Here is a 21,074-nt window from a genome sequence, read left to right as displayed (position 1 = left end):
TTAGATCTGTTCTTAGTGTCTTTTTGCTGTTGTTGTTGGGGTGTACAAGTCCACGTCCACGTCCACTTGTATTTTTGTCCATTTGATGAGCTGTAAGCCTTTTTCAGCTATTTTTATAATTAGTTCTTATGTTGTACTATTATACCACTGTCCCAGGTTATGGGAGGGTTGGAACTCCCCTTCCACGAGTTAACCCTGCCACATTATGTATGTGTGTGACTGTCCCAAGTCAGGAGAGTTGTCCCATTGGCAATCATACCACATCTTCTTTTTTATATGTACAGTATGTGTATATTAAACGTCGTGGAAAATATGCATTCCAATTCAATATTATATAGAATAGACCACATATAAAGCGATCTAAATACCGACAAAAGACCCCCCCCTCCCCCCACACACACACACAAAAAAATAAATAATGAAAGAGTATAAAAATTCAAGGACATCTAACTTTGACGTCATTGATCATTTTCATTTTTCCAAATAAAAGTTAATTTATGAGAATTTTGTAATTGTACAATTCAATTTAACACGTTTCACTCTTTAACATGTTTAACTTCCTCATTTTATATTTCCGTTATTGACATTAAACAGGAAAAAACAATCGACAGGATCAATGATTCATATGTCGGTACTACACAGCAATACGTACCCTATCGGTAAAGCCGAGTACTTTTCACACTTGACTTTTGAAATTATTAAAAGCACTCGAGCGTTTTAAATTTTAATCTATATTTAGAAAATATTAACTTCCTTACATGGCGAACTATCAAATGTTTACATTGTGAAACGAGGAATTTATTATTTCAAAGGGTAAGATGAAAGTTGAATTTAACATCATGAACATTTCGTTTGTATTAATAAGTTGTTACAGATCATATTATTTTATGTGGTGGTCTATGTTTCATTGGTTTTCAATCATTTACCTATTGAGGCATTTACTATTTTACCTGTATTATTATTTCAAGGTGTGTAAATGATATCATAATTACACATAAATTACTCATTCTTTTTCGAAAGATTAAAAGAGGTCACTAAAACAAATGATTCTTTCTTTCGTTTATAATTTTACACGAACCGCCTTTACCACAATCATGCAGTTGAACATTTCAATATTTATAATGTTGTTGGTTTTTTTTTACTATTTGATTGTAATGTAAATGTTGAGACGCAAATAAATTAATATGATATTGTATTGCCAACCAAAAGTGCTAAAAAAACAATTGTAAAAAACAGTTTTATAATATTTATACTTTTTTAATTGTCGAAAAAACTAAAACTGGCTTGTTACTGTTAAAAACACGACGAAGGGGAAATGTCAATCTTTGTAGATATTCCCACGTATGTACAACTTTCATACCACCTACGCACTAATCGATAAATTACACAATACATTGCATTATCATATTTAAGACGATTAAATTCCGTAAACTGATAGTATTTTGTTAATCGTAGATCAGACCTTAAGGTAAACAATCAAAGAGAATTCGGAATGCCTATTTTACCCGAAAGAAGTCCGTAAACATCATAGTAATGCCTGCGTGTATATTTTAAAACGTTTACTATTGGCATTGTGGGAGAAGATGAATATAATGCTTTGGATCATAATACTCGAAATCTGTGAAAATAATTGTTTTTCTTCTAAAAAAAAAGAAATTCCAAGCCCCAAACCAAAGTCCAAACTTTGCATCATTGAAATAAGTTAGAGACAATAAAAAATAATGTAACGGCACTTTCCGTTGAAATCAGTTTCTACAATGTATTCATGTATTTTCAGTTAAGGTTAGAACTGTTTCTTCTTCTTCCAACCTTTAGAGATTTGAAATGGGTTAATATCGAGAAAATTTTAAAACACCACTAGTCAAAATAATACTAGTAGCTAGTTACATAGTGTTACTTTTCAACTTGAAGTACATACTTTATATTAATGAAAATCAACATAATGTCCCCCACAAATCATAACGAATTTCTAGAGGACAATAGTATACACTTCTTTACTTGCTTAGTTCTAAAGCAAGTGTATTGGCCCACGACACATCACATATACTCCGACTCGAAGAGGAGAGAAATATTGGGTTTGGAGGGGACAATAAATTTCGCAATGCTATTGTCCAACTAGCCCGTAAATATGTATTTTATTTTACAGAAAGTACGGGAAAATATTTGCTTCTGTACACTTTTTAATTTATTAAGGATTTATCGGTAATTGTCTTCCACATGCAAGTGTTTAATTCCAGGAAAAAAACATACCAAGTTAAAAGGTTTTTAAAATATTAACCATAAATAGCTTCGTTCAAAAGGAAATGTATTAACTCTGTCTGACATATTTTAAAATAAATTTATTTAGATTTACACAGAAAATATACGAACTGAGGTATAATAATGCAAGCTAACTTTTCGTTCTTACATGATTCTTATGTTTTGCGTGAAATGTGTTGCTATATGTAAATAATACAAATGTGTTAAAAAAACAAATTTTGCCAAATAACACAATCTATAAATATTAACAAATGAGAACAACTATCGTCAAAATAAATGCAACGTAATGAGTAGGGATACATTTGGCACCATATAGCCCATACATATATGTAGAATTGGATGTATAAAAACATTCACCATTTCGAGTATGTTGTGTCAATACATTGATCAGTGTCTTAAACCAAGGAGCTTTTGTAATTAAATAATTTTGCTAATTATTACACGTGTCAGTGATAATATTGAATTATAGGAGTTAACTGCCTTACAATCACACATTGTCATGAATGACATTTTCGGTATTTGCCACATGGTTTCCTACATATAAATCATTTTATATAGATCTATAAAACGCACAGGAATATATGCAAATCATTACAATCTAAAAGTGGATGTTTTTGTTTTTAGATTCAAGGACTTCTACATGTGATGCTTCATACTACAAACATATTTTGTACTTTTATCCTGATACTGTGCATTGCCACTTTTGGTGGTGTATCAACAGATACCCAAGGAACAGGAATATTGTACACAGAGAATAAACGTTTATGTCGGAATATAACATGGTAATATGGCTTTAAGGATTCGTATTTTTTTATTGATAATTAGTTGTAAAAATAGCTGCTTGTATTTCTTTGTTTTCGTGCAGTCCAAGGTTTGGTTTAATAGGCAACTTTTCAGTTTAAAATTCATAACAAGAGTTTAAACATACAATATATACATGTGCATGTACAAACGTTTAAGTTATCGACTTGCAAACAATAAGGATGTTTGGTGTATAAATACACTGAATATAATATTCTTTAAATCTAATTAGATTTAAAGAATTATAATCAGTTGGAACAGATTGGATCATCTTGAAAATGCTACACAGAAATTATTACCCATATGCCCTATATGTCTACAGTTATTCATATCGTAATACATGTACGGTAAAACGGACTTAAATCATAATCAATATGACTATAGCAAGGATTTCTTTAGGAAGAGTAAGTCTTACTATAAATATATACATACGTATATATATATAAACGAGTCTAAATTGAAAACTACTTTCAAACCTATGATTGCGTAGGATGAAAACCGCAATTTTTATACGTGTGCATGGAAAACAAATTTCGTTGTAGAAGGGTCTAAAACCAGCACAAACAACATTTTCCAAAAGACAAAAAAAGGGGAAAAGAATATTTAAACCGAAAACGCATTTGACTAACAGGTCGAACAACTGATGGCTTTAACCCTGCTGACTGCCATTGGCGATTGCCAAATAAAATTGATCACAAGATGTAACAAAATGAATCTTTATATAAATTCAATACAAAAGAGAAAAAAAATAACATACGGTGTTAATATTTTTTTTTTTTTTAAATTATGCCGTTTGTTCTTTCGTTTGAATTGTTTTACATTTGCCATTTCGGTTCCTTTAATAGCTGGAAATGCGTCATGGACTTTGCTCATTGTTGAAGGCCGTACGGTGACCTAAAGTTGTTTATTTCTGTGTCATTTCGTTTCATTTTAAGAGTGAAAATCATACCAAATCTTCTTTTTTATATTTAACTAATTAAATTGCGGATTTTTCCGACTGATTTAACATTCTGTTTCATAATTTTAACTCTCCTGAATGGTGACTGAGCAATACTGACAAATATAGTCACAACATGTCTCCTTCCAACCGGCTGGGAGTAATGTTTCAGACCTTAGTTTCATGGTTCGTTCAGTGGTTAAAGTTTAGTTGCTGTGTTTTGATCTGTTCTCTCCTAATAATGTATGCAATAGGTCAATTGTATTTAATTTAATGTTATGTTAATATTTACGATGAGCATGTCAGTCTTGGCTGGTTTTATTTTACCTTGATCTCGTTTTGACGTAACCTTTTTACCACGAGACATCTTACATGTATTGTCCAATGTGTTTATTTTTTTGGCGTTTTATTCCACATATTGTCCGTCTGGTATAGGACTAGGAAAATTTTACAAGAGTTATTACATATGTTTTAAATCTAAACTTTCCATTTTTGTTTGTCTTCTGTTGTCTATTTAAGAAACAAATTGTTGTTTTCCTTGTGGTAGATGACCTTCTATTGAGTAAGATTGTTTACGAGTCCTCAATGCTCTGCAACTTTGTACTTGTTGGACTTTATAAATATTTTGATCTGAGCGTAACTGATGAGTCTTAATTATGTAGACGAAACGCGCGTCTTGCGTAATAAATTATAATTATGGTACCTCTTATAACTATATTCGTTTCGTATTTTTTGGCATTGTTCTTTAAAACGCAGACGATTTCAATCTCCCTCTCTTACCCCTCTTACCCGTTCTATTTTTGAAAAAAAATATTGGTTAGTTTTTATTGTTTGATTCGAATTGTACATTTGTCATTCTTGGGCCATTTGATAGCTGACTATGAAATATGATTTTTACTCATTGTTGAAGGCCGTATGGTGACGTATACTTATAGTTGTTTTGGTACATTATAGCCGTTAGATTGACTTTTTAAAAATACCTACTTATTATTTACTTGTATTTTAGGAAACTGGAGAGTCATGCTGTATTTGTAAACCTGACAACAGTCCTGAAAAAAGGAGACGGGTAGGTAAAATCATACAAGTTTTGGAATAAACAACCGAACTATCGAAATTGTTAAGTAAAAATACTGTGCTCCATTAATTTTATGTAGACATATTTGATATATGGGTTCATTGCAACGTCTGCATGTACGTCAGACAGGGTTCGTCTGACCTCTTACTTATCTCAAAGTTATTGTTACGTGATTAGGTCCATTTCTTAAGTACTTTAAGCAGTTGATCAGTCAACTAAATGTGTTATATTGAAAGACTGTAATGGCTACATATCTGTCTGGCAGTTATCATCTGGCCTTGACCTCATTTTCATGGTTCATTGTTTAATGCCAAGGGTTTTTTTTCGTTTCTTTTTCTAGTATAAGAAGCAATAGGTTAACGATATTTTGTGCAAGGTATATCTGTAGTGGGGACATATGATCAATATGAAAGATTTCATCTGACCTTGACCGTATGTTTGATTAGTCAGTGTTAACGTTGTTTTGGTTTGTTTTTCAAGTACTTTAAGCAATTGGTAAATAAACTATGGTGTATTGAATGGTTTAAAGGTGTATATATGTGTCTGTTAGGTATCATCTGACCTTGATCTCAATTTCACGATACATTGTCTATGTTAAATTGTTTTGGTTTTTGCCTGTTTTTCTATTATCATAAGAAGGTAGGTCAATTATATAAAATATGTCTATAAAAAATTGTAAGGTGTATAGCATTTATCCGATCAAAGGTTCTGTGATGTTTTTAGTTAAACCTTTATCTTGAAGACTTTCAGCATAAAATCTATGGTCAGCCAAGCAGGCATGACATTTCAGGTGTACACAACAAGTCTCTTAACTTTTTGCTAGGTTAGAATGCAAATTGGAAAACTTTTCGTAGAGGGTTCAAATTATTGAATTGCCAATACACGCTCATGTGATATATTGTCTTTTCAGTCAGGAGAGAAAGGTGGAAACTGAAGTGCTTAAGTCTGGATTAGTTAATATAACTACAGCGAGGGAAATTTGTTGTCCAGGCTTCTTTAAAAACAACAGAGGGAGATGTAAAAGTAAGCTTTTTAATTTTACTTACCTCGGAGAAATATTACTGCAAACAAAAATTTAAGACTCCTTTTATGTAAAAAATACATATGATATATAAAACGTCATACTTACATTTTGTTTTAATGCCCCATTAATGGGCATTATGTTTTTCTCTGTTCTGTGCGTCCGTCCGTCTGTTCCGCTTCAGGTTAACGTTTTTGGTCGATGTAGTTTTTGATGAAGTTGAAGTCCAATCAACTTGAAACTTAGTAAACATGTTCCTTGTAATATGGTCTTTCTAATGTTAAATAAAAGATTGTATCACATTTGCACGGTCCACTGAACATAGAAAATGATAGTGCAGATGGGGCACCCTTATACTTAAGACACATTCTTGTTTTCTGTATCTTATTCTCAATTGGTCATTTTTATTGTATATAACTCAATCCGTCTGTTCCGCTTGGGACACGTTCTTGTTTATCTTATGTAAAATATATATAAAACTTGTGATAAAACGTTTTATTTTTATTCCTATTCATCCATTAGTAAGTGTCATTTTCCGGTGTTTATTTCACCAAAATGAATTCATGCTAACTGAGAGACTTTCTTCACTTATTTACTTCCATATGTTTTGGTTGTGGTTATGAATTTCATTCTTTAGTTATTTCATTTGAGAGAAAACAAATAGGAAGTTTGGCCAAATTCCTTTAAATCGCATGTTGGTGGTTTATGTGAATAAATGAATTATATAAATGCAATTATACTATATACAAATGTTATGTTCATTTTATAGATTTTACGTCATGTTGTTTTGGTAAAGTAAAAATGTTGATATAAAATATTGTCTCATCTTTGAACAGTCTTATGACAAAGATTTCCGATGTTTCTAAATAGCACGTTAACTTATCTTTTTGTGCATCTTCTTGTGGAGGCAAAGTTTCCAAAGCTAGTTTATGCCTGCGTTCGATTCTGTTTTTGCGGAGTAACGGTCACACAAAAGCAAATAGTGGTTGTCATCTTCTGTTGTGGTTTATAACTTTACGTACTTTTCACACAAAAAAAATCTTTAGAGTAAAAGTACATGCAAGTCATAGATATAGAAAGATGTGGTGTGAGTGCCAATGAGACAACTCTCCATCCAAATAACAATTTAAAAAGTAAACCATTATAGGTTAAAGTACGGCCTTCAACACGGAGCCTTGGCTCACACCGAGCAACAAGCTCTAAAGGGCCCCAAAATTACTAGTGTAAAACCATTCAAACGGGAAAACCAACGGTCTAATCTATATCAAAAACGAGAAACGAGAAACACGTATATATTACATAAATAAACGACAACTACTGTACATCAGATTCCTGACTTAGGACAGGTGCAAACATTTGCAGCGGGATTAAACGTTTAAATGGATCCAAACCTTCTCCCTTTTTCTGAAACAATAGCATAAATACACATTTCATTATAACTAACTATCAATTTTAATCTTAAGATTTTTTTAGTGAAAAGAGCCGCAGATATATACACATATGGTGTTATAAGCTCTTTTCTACCCACAAGGAGTTGTACTGGATACTGGTAGTCTTAGTAACGATTTCACTGTTTTTCAAATTAAAAATATACTGGGAGAATTGGCCGTAATCTCTTCAAGATGATTTATTTCTCAAATATATACTAACGTACAATTGTTAAAAGAGGTTCATCAAAATATATAACAAACACACAGGACAAGATGAGATGGAAAATATGAAATTGAATAAACATGCAGTATTTCATCTATAAGAAATTCATGCTAAAGACTCTTTCTCAAAACATTATCAAAGGCTTTAGGAAAATTAACGAATGCACGGCATATAGTTTGTATTTCTTATTTTTATGATACTAATAAGCATGTAAATAACAAATAAATTATCTGCAGTTGAATAACCTTCTCTGAAATCAGCTTGATTATACAGAATTAACAAAAACTGTAAGAAAATTTATTCAATTGTGAATTTATTCAAAATTCATATACTCGACAGCAATAATATTAGTATATATTAGTTTGAAATATTTGACTCACCTAGTTTTTTTTTAATATTTCAGATTTTGTGATTAGTTGCAAAATTTACACTTTATTTATAGGTTAACACTGGTTCTTAAAACCACATAATCTGAAACAATTTTGTCCTAGTTTGCAGTAATGATGAAGATCTCCTGAAAGATGTGAGAGTATATTTTTGTAAATTTATTAATTTTAATAAAATGCTAAGGAGGGATAAATCGTGTTCACATGGTGTTTATAACTGTGCGACGTTCTTTTGTGTGTCTATTGTATTGTGGTGTTTTTTTTAGCACACGTCGTCTGTATCATGATAATATTATCTTTTTTGATAAGAGTCCTCTAATAATTGATGCCTATTTGTTATGAGGACATGGTTCGCACAGGAAATACTATACAACATAGTTGTCAAGATAGAGACGTGTTATTTTTTACAAATTATATTCTTAAAAGAGGAGAGAAAGGTACATTCGAGCTCATACGCCGAAGCAATCGTGTTGGGTTTGCCCATTGTTGAAGGCCGAATAAGGACCTACAGTTGTTAAATTTCGATGTCATTTGAACTGATGGAACGTTTGCTCACTGAAAATCATAACACCTTCTATTTATACTTATAGAATGCCCTAAAGGTACATATGGTCTAGATTGTCTAAATTTATGTGATTGCACGGGCTTCAAAAAGTGTGACCGGAGAACTGGAGAATGTAAGAAATGCATAGAAAGGACATGTGAAGATGATGACGGAGGAGATGATGATGATGATAACTCCACGGTTTCAACCAAAGGTAGATGTTGTTTTTCATTGCGTTTTCACTGACCCAGTGACTACATATTGTTATTATAATCTTTCTATGTCTTGAATGTTCTGTTTATTTTTGTCGAGTCTGCAACTTCTGTTGACATAGGGATAGTGATCTGGCGGCGGCGGTGGCGTTAGCTTACTTCTTGAAAGCTTTATATTTTAGAAGGTGGAAGACCTGGATGCTTCATATTTTGTACATAAATGCCTCATGTTACGAAGTTTCCGTCAGTCATAAATCCGATGTCATTAACCTCATGTTCATGGTTCAGTGACTACTTGATAAAAAGTTTAGATGTGTTGTAATGTTAAATTCTTTCTTATTATATGTAATAGGATATCAATATTTAGTATGTGCTTACCTTGCAAGGGCCTCATGGCCGTCATATAGTTTTCACTTGACCTCGACCTCATTATATTGATCAGTGAACAAGATTAAGTTTTGCTGGTCAAGTCCATATCTCAGATACTATAGGCAATAGGTCTAGTATATTTGGTGTATGGAAGGACTGTAAGGTGTACATGTCCAACTGACAGGTGTCATCTGACCTAAACCTCATTTTCATGGTTCAGTGGCTATAGTTAAGTTTTTGTGTTTTGGTCTGTTTTTCTTATACTTTATGTAATAGGTCTTATATATTTGTTGTATGTTACCTGACCTTGACCCCATTTTCATGGTTCAGTAGTCAAAGTTACGTTTTTTCTAATACTGTATGCACTAGGTCAATATATAATATTTGATGTATAGAAATATTTTATGATCTATATGTCAGTGGCGCAGGTTTTATTTGACCGATATTTCACAGTTTATTGTTCAGTGTTAAGTTTTTGTGTTTTGGTTTGTTTTTCTTCAATATAGGTAATATGTTAACTATATTTGTTGTTTGGAAGAATTGTTAGCTGTACATGTCTGCCGGGCATGATTCATCTGATCTTGACCTCGTTTTCATGGTTCATTGGTCAATGTTTAGTGTTCTTGGTAAATGTTAAGTTTATGTGACAGTTGTTATAAATCTTTATATATAGGACTATCTACATCTATAATACTAAAATTACGAGGTCAAATTTGTCAGCCGTCATCACGTAAAAACGATGAATCAAAGAATTCAACTTTATATATAATAACTAATATAGTACAATAGTTCTGATTGAAAATTACACCACTCCAGGCCCCTTTGTTTTCCACGTAATTAATATTGCCATAATTAAGAAGTTCCGGATCGAATCCGACACCGATACCAATTGTATATTCACCTGTTACCTTTTACCTTATGTAGACGTTCCGCATCTGACAGGCGCACCACCACACGGTGTATTTAGAATTTTATACTGTTGAGTAAAAAAAAATCCATTTCAGGCCCTTTTGTTTTCCAAATTATTAATATTACCAATAATTGATAGGTTCCAGGTCGACGGGTTCAAACAGAAAGATTTTGAAAGCAGAGAAAATTGTGCATCTTATAATCGGCATGACTTTATCAGATGACAATACCAATACTAAAATAAGGCATACGCATAGTTATATACTTTAATTCAATCACGGACCCGGGATATCACGGGTGTGTTCTAGTAATATCAATGATTAGTAAAGAAGGCGAGACATTTCAGGATGTGCACTCTTGTTTTCTTGTATTTAATTATATTTTTAAATTTTATTAAGCGGAATGATTGTAACACAATGGTATTGCATCAGGTAAACACTTGTCGTTCAAGAAATTAAAAAATGAAACTTTAAAAGAATGCAGAAGATTTTATAAACATGTCGAAGTAGGATAACTGATAATTAATGAACCATTATTTCATCTGTTTTCAAATACTCGTATTACAGTTTTCAAAGGGGTGTAGTGAAAATTAATATCATACATTTTATAGTTGGGAATCATTGAATTTCTATCAGTTCATGGTGTACTTATTTACATCCTGTATAGATGTAATAGAATATAATCATTTCCGCAGACAATAGTACAACACCAAGACCACAGTCAACAGAAAATAGTTCTGCACCTTCAACAGCTATAAGTGCGACTGAAGCTGACCATGGAATTGAATATAGTACGTATTTATACAGTTTTTGTGTCGACAATGAGGATTAATCTGACTATTCTTTCAATCAAATCATCAATTTACAAGATATCTTCAGTTTGAAAAAATGAAAAATGCATATATCAAGCAGATATTGATCGAAGTTTGCTTGGAATATAAAACAAGTCAAATAAAGAAATACTGAACTTCTCCGAGAATTCATAATCGAGAGTCCCAAATCAAATGTCAAAATAAAAACTCAAACAACATGAAACAAATGGATAACAAACGTTGAACCACAAACGTCAAAATTATTCAATCGCGAAGTGAAATGAACTATTTGTAAATTTATTAGAACTTTTGGACTATTTTAAGTCTCGGTCTATTTCTGAAATTAATTATCACATACTTTTGATTTTGTAGCCGTGAATGACATTGCCCAGGTGAAATTTTTAAATTGTGTGTATAAACATTGAACGACAAAAATATGTGACGTGTAGAATTTTCCGACGTCAAACACGCGAATCAAAGAATGTGTTTGAAGATAGGTGATTTTGTGTTCTGATAAATTGTTCCTTTTTAAAATTGTTACACGATGATGACTGTTGTACCCATATTTTGATTATTTTATTGATTATGTCTGTTTAGTCCACGCATCATTGTAAATATAACGGAATTCGAAGAGACTGTCTAGAAAGTGAGAGGTTAAGCGCTATAAAACCAGGTTTCATCCAACATTTTCTGCCTTTGAAAATACCTGTACCAAGTCAGGAATATGACAGTTTTTGTCCATTCGTTATTGATGTATTTTGTCATTAGGGTTTGCCATGTGATTATGGACTTTCCGATTAGATTATCCTCTGAGTTCAGTTTTTTTGTGATTGCACTTTTTTCATACATATCTGAATATTCAGTTTTATTTCGGCATAAGGTATGAAAGGGTCGGACAACTGTACATGTGTTCTAATGTGTTATTCACAAATGTATAAAAATCTTCACCATGTTGCATAGGAACTGAACCAAACTGGACACTAAAGATTGATTTTCATATATCACTTTTGATTTTGATTTTATACTTGTGTTTCCACTAACAAAAAAAATAAAGGGTCATTGATACCAATGGAAAGTGTATGCCCTTAAATATCGGACAGTTTACAAAACAATGGAACTAAATAAAATACATGCATGTGGATCACTTCATATCACCTATATGAATTGTCTATGTCCAAATTTGTTTCGTGATTAGATTTATATCCCTATTATCAACTTTAAAAAAACCTTGATTAGGTCATTTTTGTGCTTTGATAACGTGTGTTTTGATGACGTTACTAGTTATTTGAAAGTGCAATTCATTTTTAAAAAAATTCAAGTTTTTTTTAATTGTTAATTTGTTACTGTAAGATAGCAAAAATGAATATTTCTAAATCAATTCAATATTTTTTATATTTAATTCAGATATAACTACAGTTCATCCTTGTGAAATATGTAAACAGTATGGTAACTGTTCTAATTTACCCGACTGTGCAGTATCAGCAGGACGTGGTACGTAAACTATTAACTCAAACATAGGATTTAGCCGTCTGATTGTAAATGTGATTCGTCTGAAGGTGCAAAAAGAGAACGCATACGACGGCGTGCACAAAGTTGACGGCCACTGTAAAATGCGCTTTTAAAAGTAGCTTTATACAACCGTGTTAAACATATATTTTAAACATAAAGTTTTTTTTATAATAAAATGATTAAAGCCAGCTATAAAAGTCCACAGAATTAAAAAGGTTATCAAAATTAAATCTATAAAGAATGAAACGAACATGAAAAAAACGTCAAAAATATGTGTAACTTGTAACATTAAATAAGCATAAAATAGAGTTTTTGACCTGAAATTTGTACAAATTCAACGTATATTCCCGCATTTTGATACAATATTTTTTTCCGAATTCGGACTATGAATTCATACAAACTTCACCTAAAAAATATCAAAATTGGTCATTGTGTATGAGTTTGGAATGTAGTTGGTTACGTGTAAGAAGTAGTAATTTGGAAGGATTAATATCAGAAACTGGAAGAATCGGTGAAAAAATTATGTACTTGCTATTTTCATATTTCGAAATGACTCGATATTCCAAATGTGCATAAATAGAGGTTTAAAAAAAAATCTGCAAAATATGAATGATTCGATAGTCATGGCCGAACATCTGAATTTTTTAAATGTCCAGCGATTATGTTATAGTTTAAAGAAATGACATTTAATGCTATTTTCTGAATAGGGTCCACGGCACAGTCGCTTATTATTTCCTTTACACCGCTCTTAGCATGTTTTTTTTTAGATTTTCAGAATGTGCATTTGCTGTACTTTGTTGTTCGAAAAAAATTAAACATGTTTAAGGTTTATTTTTAAAATCATGTAATAAACTACGTGTCCAGTGTGTTTGTTACGCTTACGTTTTCGGGGGAAAATGACGACGTCGTAAATGATTTTAGCTCTTTGAAGACGTTACGTTTGTGGACTCAGCTTTGTGCACGCCGTCATACACACGTTTTGAATACACACGAAATTATTTTATTTAGCCAGTCTTCGGATAGTATTTAAGTGTATATTGGTGTTTGAGAGATAGCACCTATTAGGCCTGGTTCTACTTGTCACGTATTCTTTCAAAATCTTGTTTGGTATACAGTCTGGTCCAGACGCTTTGGAAGGATTTACATCTTTACATGTTTTTCATAACCTTTTGGTGTCATTTGTAATTCAAGTATATATTCTTTTATGAATTTTGTTGTTTTGCTTTTTGATAGGTCAATTGTGAATCGTTATCTGAATTGTTGAAATTGTTTGATTGATAATTCTGCTTTCCCGTTCCTGTCAACTGATCAATTTCCCTTTGTTTTTAATAGTTTTTCAAGTGATACATTAATGTGATCAGCTTTTCTGGATTTGATGCACTTTCAAAATAGATCCCGCTAACATGTTTAACCCCGCCACATTATTTATGTATGTGCCTGTCCCTAGTGAGGAGCCTGTAGTTCAGTGGTTGTCGTTTGTTTATGTGTTACATATTTGTTTTTCGTTCATTTTTTTACATAAATAAGGCCGTTAGTTTTCTCGCTTGAATTGTTTTACATTGTCTTGTCGGGGCCTTTTATAGCTGACTATATGCGGTATGGGGTTTGCTCATTGTTGAAGGCCGTACGATGACCTATAATTGTTAATGTTTGTGTCATTTTGGTCTTTTGTGGATTGTTGTCTCATTAACAATTTTTTATATTGCTTGTATCAAATTCTTGGATAATGGTATTATCATTGATGTACGAATATTCTTATCTCTTGGCTTTTCCCTTTTCATCTTTTGGAACTGTTTATAGTTTGTCAATTATAGCCTTTATTGTTTTTGCACATCATTCTTTTTTGTGGAGTATCTAGGGTAGGTGGTTATTCTTAGAGCATGTTTATTTCCTAAGATTGAATGTGTATGTCTTTATTTCGGAAAAGTTATCTTGAAGGTGTCACTCATTTCTTGTACCTTTTTACCTTTTCTGCATTTGTCAGAATTTTCTTGATGTGTTAACATTGTCAAACTTTCAAAGAATATAAACTAAGAACCGAAGTTTCTTTTAGATCAGGAAATAGCATTTGAAGAAAAAAAAAGTACTCTTCTGTATTATACTCATACACAGTCTTTGTTTTTTGACAGCTTACATTACTCTACACAAACATCAGCAATCGCATGATAAACACTGGGTTCCACAAAACTCTTTATTATTTTCAAAGAGAATGCCCTGTTATACACGAATACATGCTTACAATGAGCAAATTAAAATGTATTGGAACTAATGTATGTTTTTCTTTTCAGGCAGTAATATTAAAAAAGGCTTAGGAAAGGGTCATACAATATTGATAGCCGTTGTTCTGTCTTTAGCCATACTCACAATTTTATTAATTACATGTATTGTCTTAAGAGAAAGGTCAGTGAATGTTGTGATGTTGCATTTAATTTATTATTAATTTAAATACACATATATCTGTATATATTTAGGCAGTGGCTATTTGACCGGCACCGGCTAAATAGCAAATTTGCTATTTGACCGGCAACGGCTAAATAGCAAATTTGCTATTTAACCGGCACTGAATAAAACTGTTCACTGATGTGATTAGTCATGTAAGTAGAGAATAAAAAAGCTTAATAATAATTTAAAATCATGTTATCACAATATCAAGCATTAAAAAATACAGTACAATCAAAAATAAAATACTGAAGATGTTCATATAAATAAATAATTTATAACTTAAAAATGTAGTGCAGAGCTCTCCAAAATTTGAAATAAGCATCGTGGAGGAAGATCCATTGTTCCAATGGAATTCTGTTTATCTTCCTTGGCCCTGTCGTAGCCCGGATTTGAACCATATCAAGCTTATATGGGACACTATTGGGTGTAATGTGCGCGAAAGGACACCCCAGTCCAAACACGTGATGAAATAAACAATGCCATTGATCAGAAATGGTTGCTGCTACCTTAGCAACAAATTTGTCGATTTATGCCAGGAATCATAAGACGAGAATTGGTGGTTGACCGTTTGAATGGAGGCTGCGCACAAAGTACTAATTATTTGGCGTATAACGATTAACCATGATGTGAACAATCATCTTAAGATTAATTTTGAAATGTCTGACATTGTGAAGTTCGACTACAGTAAAAGTTGTGAAATGCAGTTTTTTGTACAAAAAACACTTCATTTTGTTTTTAAAACTGTGGTTAGATAAATCATTTTTTTCAAACAAATTTTTTGTTCGTTAAAATGCCAATGTATTCATAAACTATGTTTCAATATTATTTTACAAATATTTTATCATATTCCATCCAAAATAAAAGGCTGACTTTTTCAAGTTTTAAAACATCGAGGTGTTGCAATACTTTTTCCCATGTGTATACTATTACTAAATATATTTTTTTCTAAAATATTTTTCTAAAAAGTTTATATATTTTTTTCTCTAAAATATTTAAAAAAAAGTTAATGTCCAAATCTGTGTTAAATCTATGGTTTAAATCTCCTGCCATGCGATATAAATAGTGTTATGTAAAACTACGCACATCATAAAAAAGAAAATATTTTTTAGTAATATATATAGTTGTTTGCTACGAATTTAAGAAGGACACATGATTTAACATTTGCAATTGTTACAAAACCAATTCTTTGCCTTTAGAAATTGTTTTAATCTAGCACAAAATAAGTTTTGCAACTCCAAACAGGAACTACAAATAACACTGGCTTCCTTTGAATCTGCACCATGTGTGCATATGTTGCATAGGTAGATACAGTTCATTTTCTTCTCTTTATATAGTTTTACGCTCTTAAAAGCTTCCCATGCACCTTTTTGAGGATACTTTTTGATTAAATCAATGTTTACAATTGAGGCAAACAAGAGGCAGTTATTAAAATTTCAGGTCTTGCTTCAACTTGTTCCTCAGTTGAAATTGTATTTTAAATTTTAAAATATATTTAATTTGATAGTTAAAAGTTTAAGTGTTTATATGAGTAACATTTACAAAAGTTATTTAATGTAAAATTTTGATATTTCATAATTGTTCTTACATTTTAATTCAATTGAGATATAAATTATTCAGTGCCGGTCAAATAGCAAATTTGCTATTTTGCCGGTGCCGGCCAAATAGCCACTGCCATATATTTAATAAAACACTAAATATGGTAAGATGGAATAAACATTAGTTACATCAAGATAAATTTGCGTCTGGCGTATAAATTAAATTTAGTCCTGGTATCTATGATGAGTTTATTTACCACAATGTTAACTGTTGTATCTCATTGACAAATGACAGTACCTGCAATGAAAACTGTCATATCTGAATAAACTCATCATTGATACCAGAATTGAAATTTTGTATTTACGTCAGACGCGTAACAAATAAGACTCATCAGTGACGCTCGAATAAAAAAAAAGTTTAGAAAGACCAAATATAAAAGAACGTTTATTTACGAAGTTATAGAGTATTGAGGACAGAAAATTTCTAAAAGTTTTGCGTTATACAGCTAGGGTTATCTATTCCTGAGGTAGAAAAATCTTTGTATTTCAACAATTCCAAACATTGAAAACAGTTAATTTATAATTATGACCATATATATCATTAATATTCATGTCAACACAGAAGAGCAGACTACTGGGCTTGTGATACCTTTTGATAGACTCACAACAAAAGCACCTGCAATGTTACATGTAACTGTGATATATCATTGACTCACTACTGTCCTTTTTTATATGAAAAAAAAACAATACGATGGGTGCCACTGATATATGATTTATCTTTCATGTTGTTACAGTTATTCAACGATTTTATAGTATACAATATGAATTGCCAACCTAAAATTGCTATAATTCCTCATTGAAAGTTCACAATAGACCGATTTTTGCAGTTCGATTAAGAGTCTATTCAATTTTGTCATCTATAGAATGTATTTGATTTCCAAGACTTTGCTGTTGTTTGTATTTGGTTGTTCTGTTAGTTTAAATATCCTGTTTTAATACTTAATATATTTCGCCTCTCTTTTACAGTCTTACTATTATTAGTACATGAACGTAACTACAAATTTTCAATATATCATGTTCAAATATCGACTATTGTGTGAACGTTATTTCCTTTTTTTCTCTAGAAATCACAGAAAGCAGAAACAGAAAATAAAAGAATCAGTACTAAGTATAAATATTAGACATTTTCACATAATCATGTTATTGTCTTGATTTATAAAACTGCACGATTCGTACATTAACGAGAATATCTACAAGTGTAAATGCTCTTTTGTTCCGACGTTGGAAAGTTCCGGACGGAAAGAACGAACTAGTCAAAAAGCTCCGGAGGAACTTATCAACTAGTTACTTTGTTCCTTCCTCTAGTTTAACAGTTCCACCGGAACAAACTGACTAGTTGAAAAGTTCCAACGGAACATATTAACTAGTTAGAAAGTACCTTTTTGCTAAATTCGTCAAAACCGGAACTAACAAACAAGCCCAAAAGTTCCAACGGAACTTATTAACCAGTCACAAAGTTCCATTTGGAGAATTGATGCAAAATAAAAGTGTTACATATTATCTTTGAAAGTTTTCAAAAGGGAAAAAAGATACTAGCCACAAAAGTCAAACGGAATTTATCAACTAGTTACAAAGTTTTTCATTGTCAAATAAGTCTATAAAGGAACTAACAAACAAGTCAAAATTACAAACATAACTTTCCAACTAGTTGGTTTATACCGAGTGTAATGAATACTTATTATGGTATGCTGGAATAAATTGACCAGCTGATTTGTTCCGGAACGATGTAACTAGTTGTTTTGTGCCGGCCAGAATTGTTCTGGACTTTTCAACTAGCTCCTTTTTTCCGGAACTTTTCAACTGCACTCGGAATAAAACAACCAGTTGGAAAGTTTCATCGGAAAAGTAACTGGCGGAACATAGTGGCTGTTACAACTACCTGGCTGTTTTTAAGTCTCCATGTTGACCTTGTCTTATTTTTTTTTTATTAAGTTTCTGTCCCATTGATATTTACCTAACAAATCCTTGTATTCACGTTATAAAGTTGTTGTATGACTGCCAACGATATTGACCTTTTTTTCCTTATAAACTAGAGTAAAATTACTCGATGTCTTTACTGGAGTCAAATGCATAATTATTCCAAATCTAGTGTTTTTTGGTGTCTGATATTCCAAAGATTTAAAACATGATTTTGTATCATTTGTTTTATTTCTGTTTCCAAGGTCATGGATTGTAATGAATAATAAGATGTGTTTTATTTAAATTTCAGTAAAATTTTCCAGCTCAGATGAAACTACAGAGTATGTCGATCCAGAACCTGTATATTCTGAAATAAAGGAAGAAGAAATAGGTGTACGAAATGGGAACTGTTATAAACCAAACCTTCCAGACAGACCTGTCAATAATGAATACTATAAACTGCCAGAAGCACCAGAAGCACCAGAGGTAGATGAAAACATTGAGACAGATGAGTGTGGGTATCTCAATCCTTACACTGCATTACGATTCGCACGAAGTGAAAGTAATCTGTTCAGGGACAGGGACTTGCGGGTTAAAGGAACTTACGATATGACATATTCTCTAGCAAAAGCGATACAAAGGGACGATAACTCAAGTCCCCAGGATCATGGAGATTTAGATAAACTCATAAATGATTCTAGTGCGAAAGATGAACGGTCTAGTGATGTGCCGGTGTATTTTGTGCTGGAAAAAAATGCTAATCAGACTGAATCTCATTATAACCCTGAACGAGAAAAACTTTTAAAACGGGAGTCAAAATTAAGGTCGAGCATTTAATGTAGAGAACACATGATTATGTGCAATATTTATTGTAGAAATTGTTTTATGTCATTATGTCGTTGCTTTGAATTCTAAGCTGCCAAAGGTCAGTCTTTATAGTAATGCATCATTGTTTGATCTGTAATAATTAAGTGTCCTTTATACTGCATGGTACTTACTTTTTTAATTGATTAATTGAATATTCGATTGGTATTTCTAACGTTTTAGCTTTAGGATAATGCTTTGGACTAAAGCTTGAATTGCAATTTTCTAGAAAAAGTTTGTTTGAACTTTTTTAGATGCTCTGTTCAGGTTAATTCAGCTATTTGTGTCTCAATCATTTTGTGTATTTTGTCTCAAACGTTTTGTGTATATGTGCAAAAAATATTTTAAACTCTGCTTGTGTAAGCCGTGATCATAGGTCATTTGATTTATTTGTTGATACATAATTTGCACTACAGTAGAACATAAATGAAATGTGTGTACAAAAACTGTCAATTTGACATGATATAAACAGAAATTACCGTGCTTGTAGATATTTTAACTGCCGACCATGTGTCAAGCACATGTGTATCATCAGTTTACATTATGGTGGTCTGCAGTAGTTCTTTAAATTTGGGTATGTAGCTAATTGGAATGGTTCATCAACTATAAATGTATAGGTTACATAACCTCATATCATGATAAATTAAGGTCTGAATATGACTGTATGTACTCTCACTAACAAAACATATTTTGTATATTATATTGTGCATTCGAATATGTTTTTTTTTTAAATAACCAAAGATACTAGGGTACTTCATTTTTGTTTTATATCTTTAGAAATAGAAATACATACATCAAAGTTAAAACAATTGTAAATCCAAAATGACATTCATAACTGAAAAAGACGAAAACAAGACTTAGTATAGTAAAATACAGATAAGGAATACGAGATATGCACTGATACTATTCATCAGTTTCTTCATTTTATAGCAGCAAAATCCAATAAAATCCGTATGTTCATGTCAGTTCAGTAATAGTGAGTTTGTGATAGTTATGATACCTACTGCACAACTTGAATTGTTACATACAGTAAGGTATCCCTAGTGATGCATAGGGTTAATATAATTGAAACCCCTAATCCAAACTTAAAGGAAAACTGTTTTCGTGTGCATTTGTTTCAACAATAAAAATGAGATTATATAGAATAGGGAAGTAGTTATTGCATTTAGTAAGCTAGAATAAACATGACATGTGCAATATTAATTATATTTCAGTGATATTGTATTTCGTATATAAGTATTTCTGAATGATATATACATGGTAGCTATACTATTATTGTGATAATAGTGAGTGGTTAATTGCTTTTATTAAGGTCAAATGGTAGGTCATACATATTATTTTGGGATTTTTTCTTTCGATTTTTATCAAACATTTCATTCATTGGTATTTTAAAGTCAAAGATATGTTTAATTTGCTACTTTTCTTACTTTTAGGTAGATTTTTAAAGATTGTCTTATTCCATGTGTACAATAAATACTACATTCATACTGTTCTGTTATTTTATTCATAGAATACTGTTACAGACGGAAAGATTAGCCAGACTATTATCTTAATATACAAGTGTATGTCTGCAGTTACGTAGAACTTTTATGCGTTATGTTCTGGTCGTCTTATGTGTATTTTCTTACCAAAACATCTGGAGTCTTATCCAAAACAAGTAAATGACAGATTATCATAAAACTTTGTCTTAAATTTGAAACTATAAATCAAACGTATCTAAAAGAGGGACGAAAGATACCAGAGGAACAATCATAAATCATAAATCGAAAATAAATTGACAACGCCATG

At 31.6% G+C, this 21,074-nt stretch overlaps 1 protein-coding gene across 1 annotated transcript; it reads left to right on the top strand.

Annotated features, from left to right (window-relative positions):
• The first annotated feature begins 655 nt into the window (after nt 1–655).
• On the top strand, nt 656–20,013 carry LOC134728301 (uncharacterized). Its single transcript, XM_063592867.1, has 10 exons — nt 656–813; nt 2,884–3,041; nt 5,004–5,063; nt 5,983–6,095; nt 8,723–8,890; nt 10,861–10,956; nt 12,382–12,468; nt 14,775–14,886; nt 17,588–17,631; nt 18,733–20,013. Exons 2-10 carry the CDS (start codon nt 2,905–2,907, stop codon nt 19,257–19,259), a joined length of 1,344 nt encoding a protein of 447 aa, XP_063448937.1. The 5' UTR covers nt 656–813; nt 2,884–2,904; the 3' UTR covers nt 19,260–20,013.
• Nucleotides 20,014–21,074: the final 1,061 nt, after the last annotated feature.

This window comes from Mytilus trossulus, chromosome 8, assembly GCF_036588685.1.
Source record: "Mytilus trossulus isolate FHL-02 chromosome 8, PNRI_Mtr1.1.1.hap1, whole genome shotgun sequence".
NCBI classification, from domain to species: domain Eukaryota; kingdom Metazoa; phylum Mollusca; class Bivalvia; order Mytilida; family Mytilidae; genus Mytilus; species Mytilus trossulus.
This window is presented reverse-complemented; position numbering and strand designations above follow the sequence as displayed.

Excerpts from the sequence above, each read along its gene's own strand:
- LOC134728301 (XM_063592867.1), top strand. The coding sequence starts at position 2,905 with ATGCTTCATACTACAAACATATTTTGTACTTTTATCCTGATACTGTGC. Across the intron at positions 8,891-10,860 it reads CTCCACGGTTTCAACCAAAG|ACAATAGTACAACACCAAGA; the intron begins GTAGATGTTGTT and ends TCATTTCCGCAG. Across the intron at positions 12,469-14,774 it reads TGCAGTATCAGCAGGACGTG|GCAGTAATATTAAAAAAGGC; the intron begins GTACGTAAACTA and ends TTTTCTTTTCAG.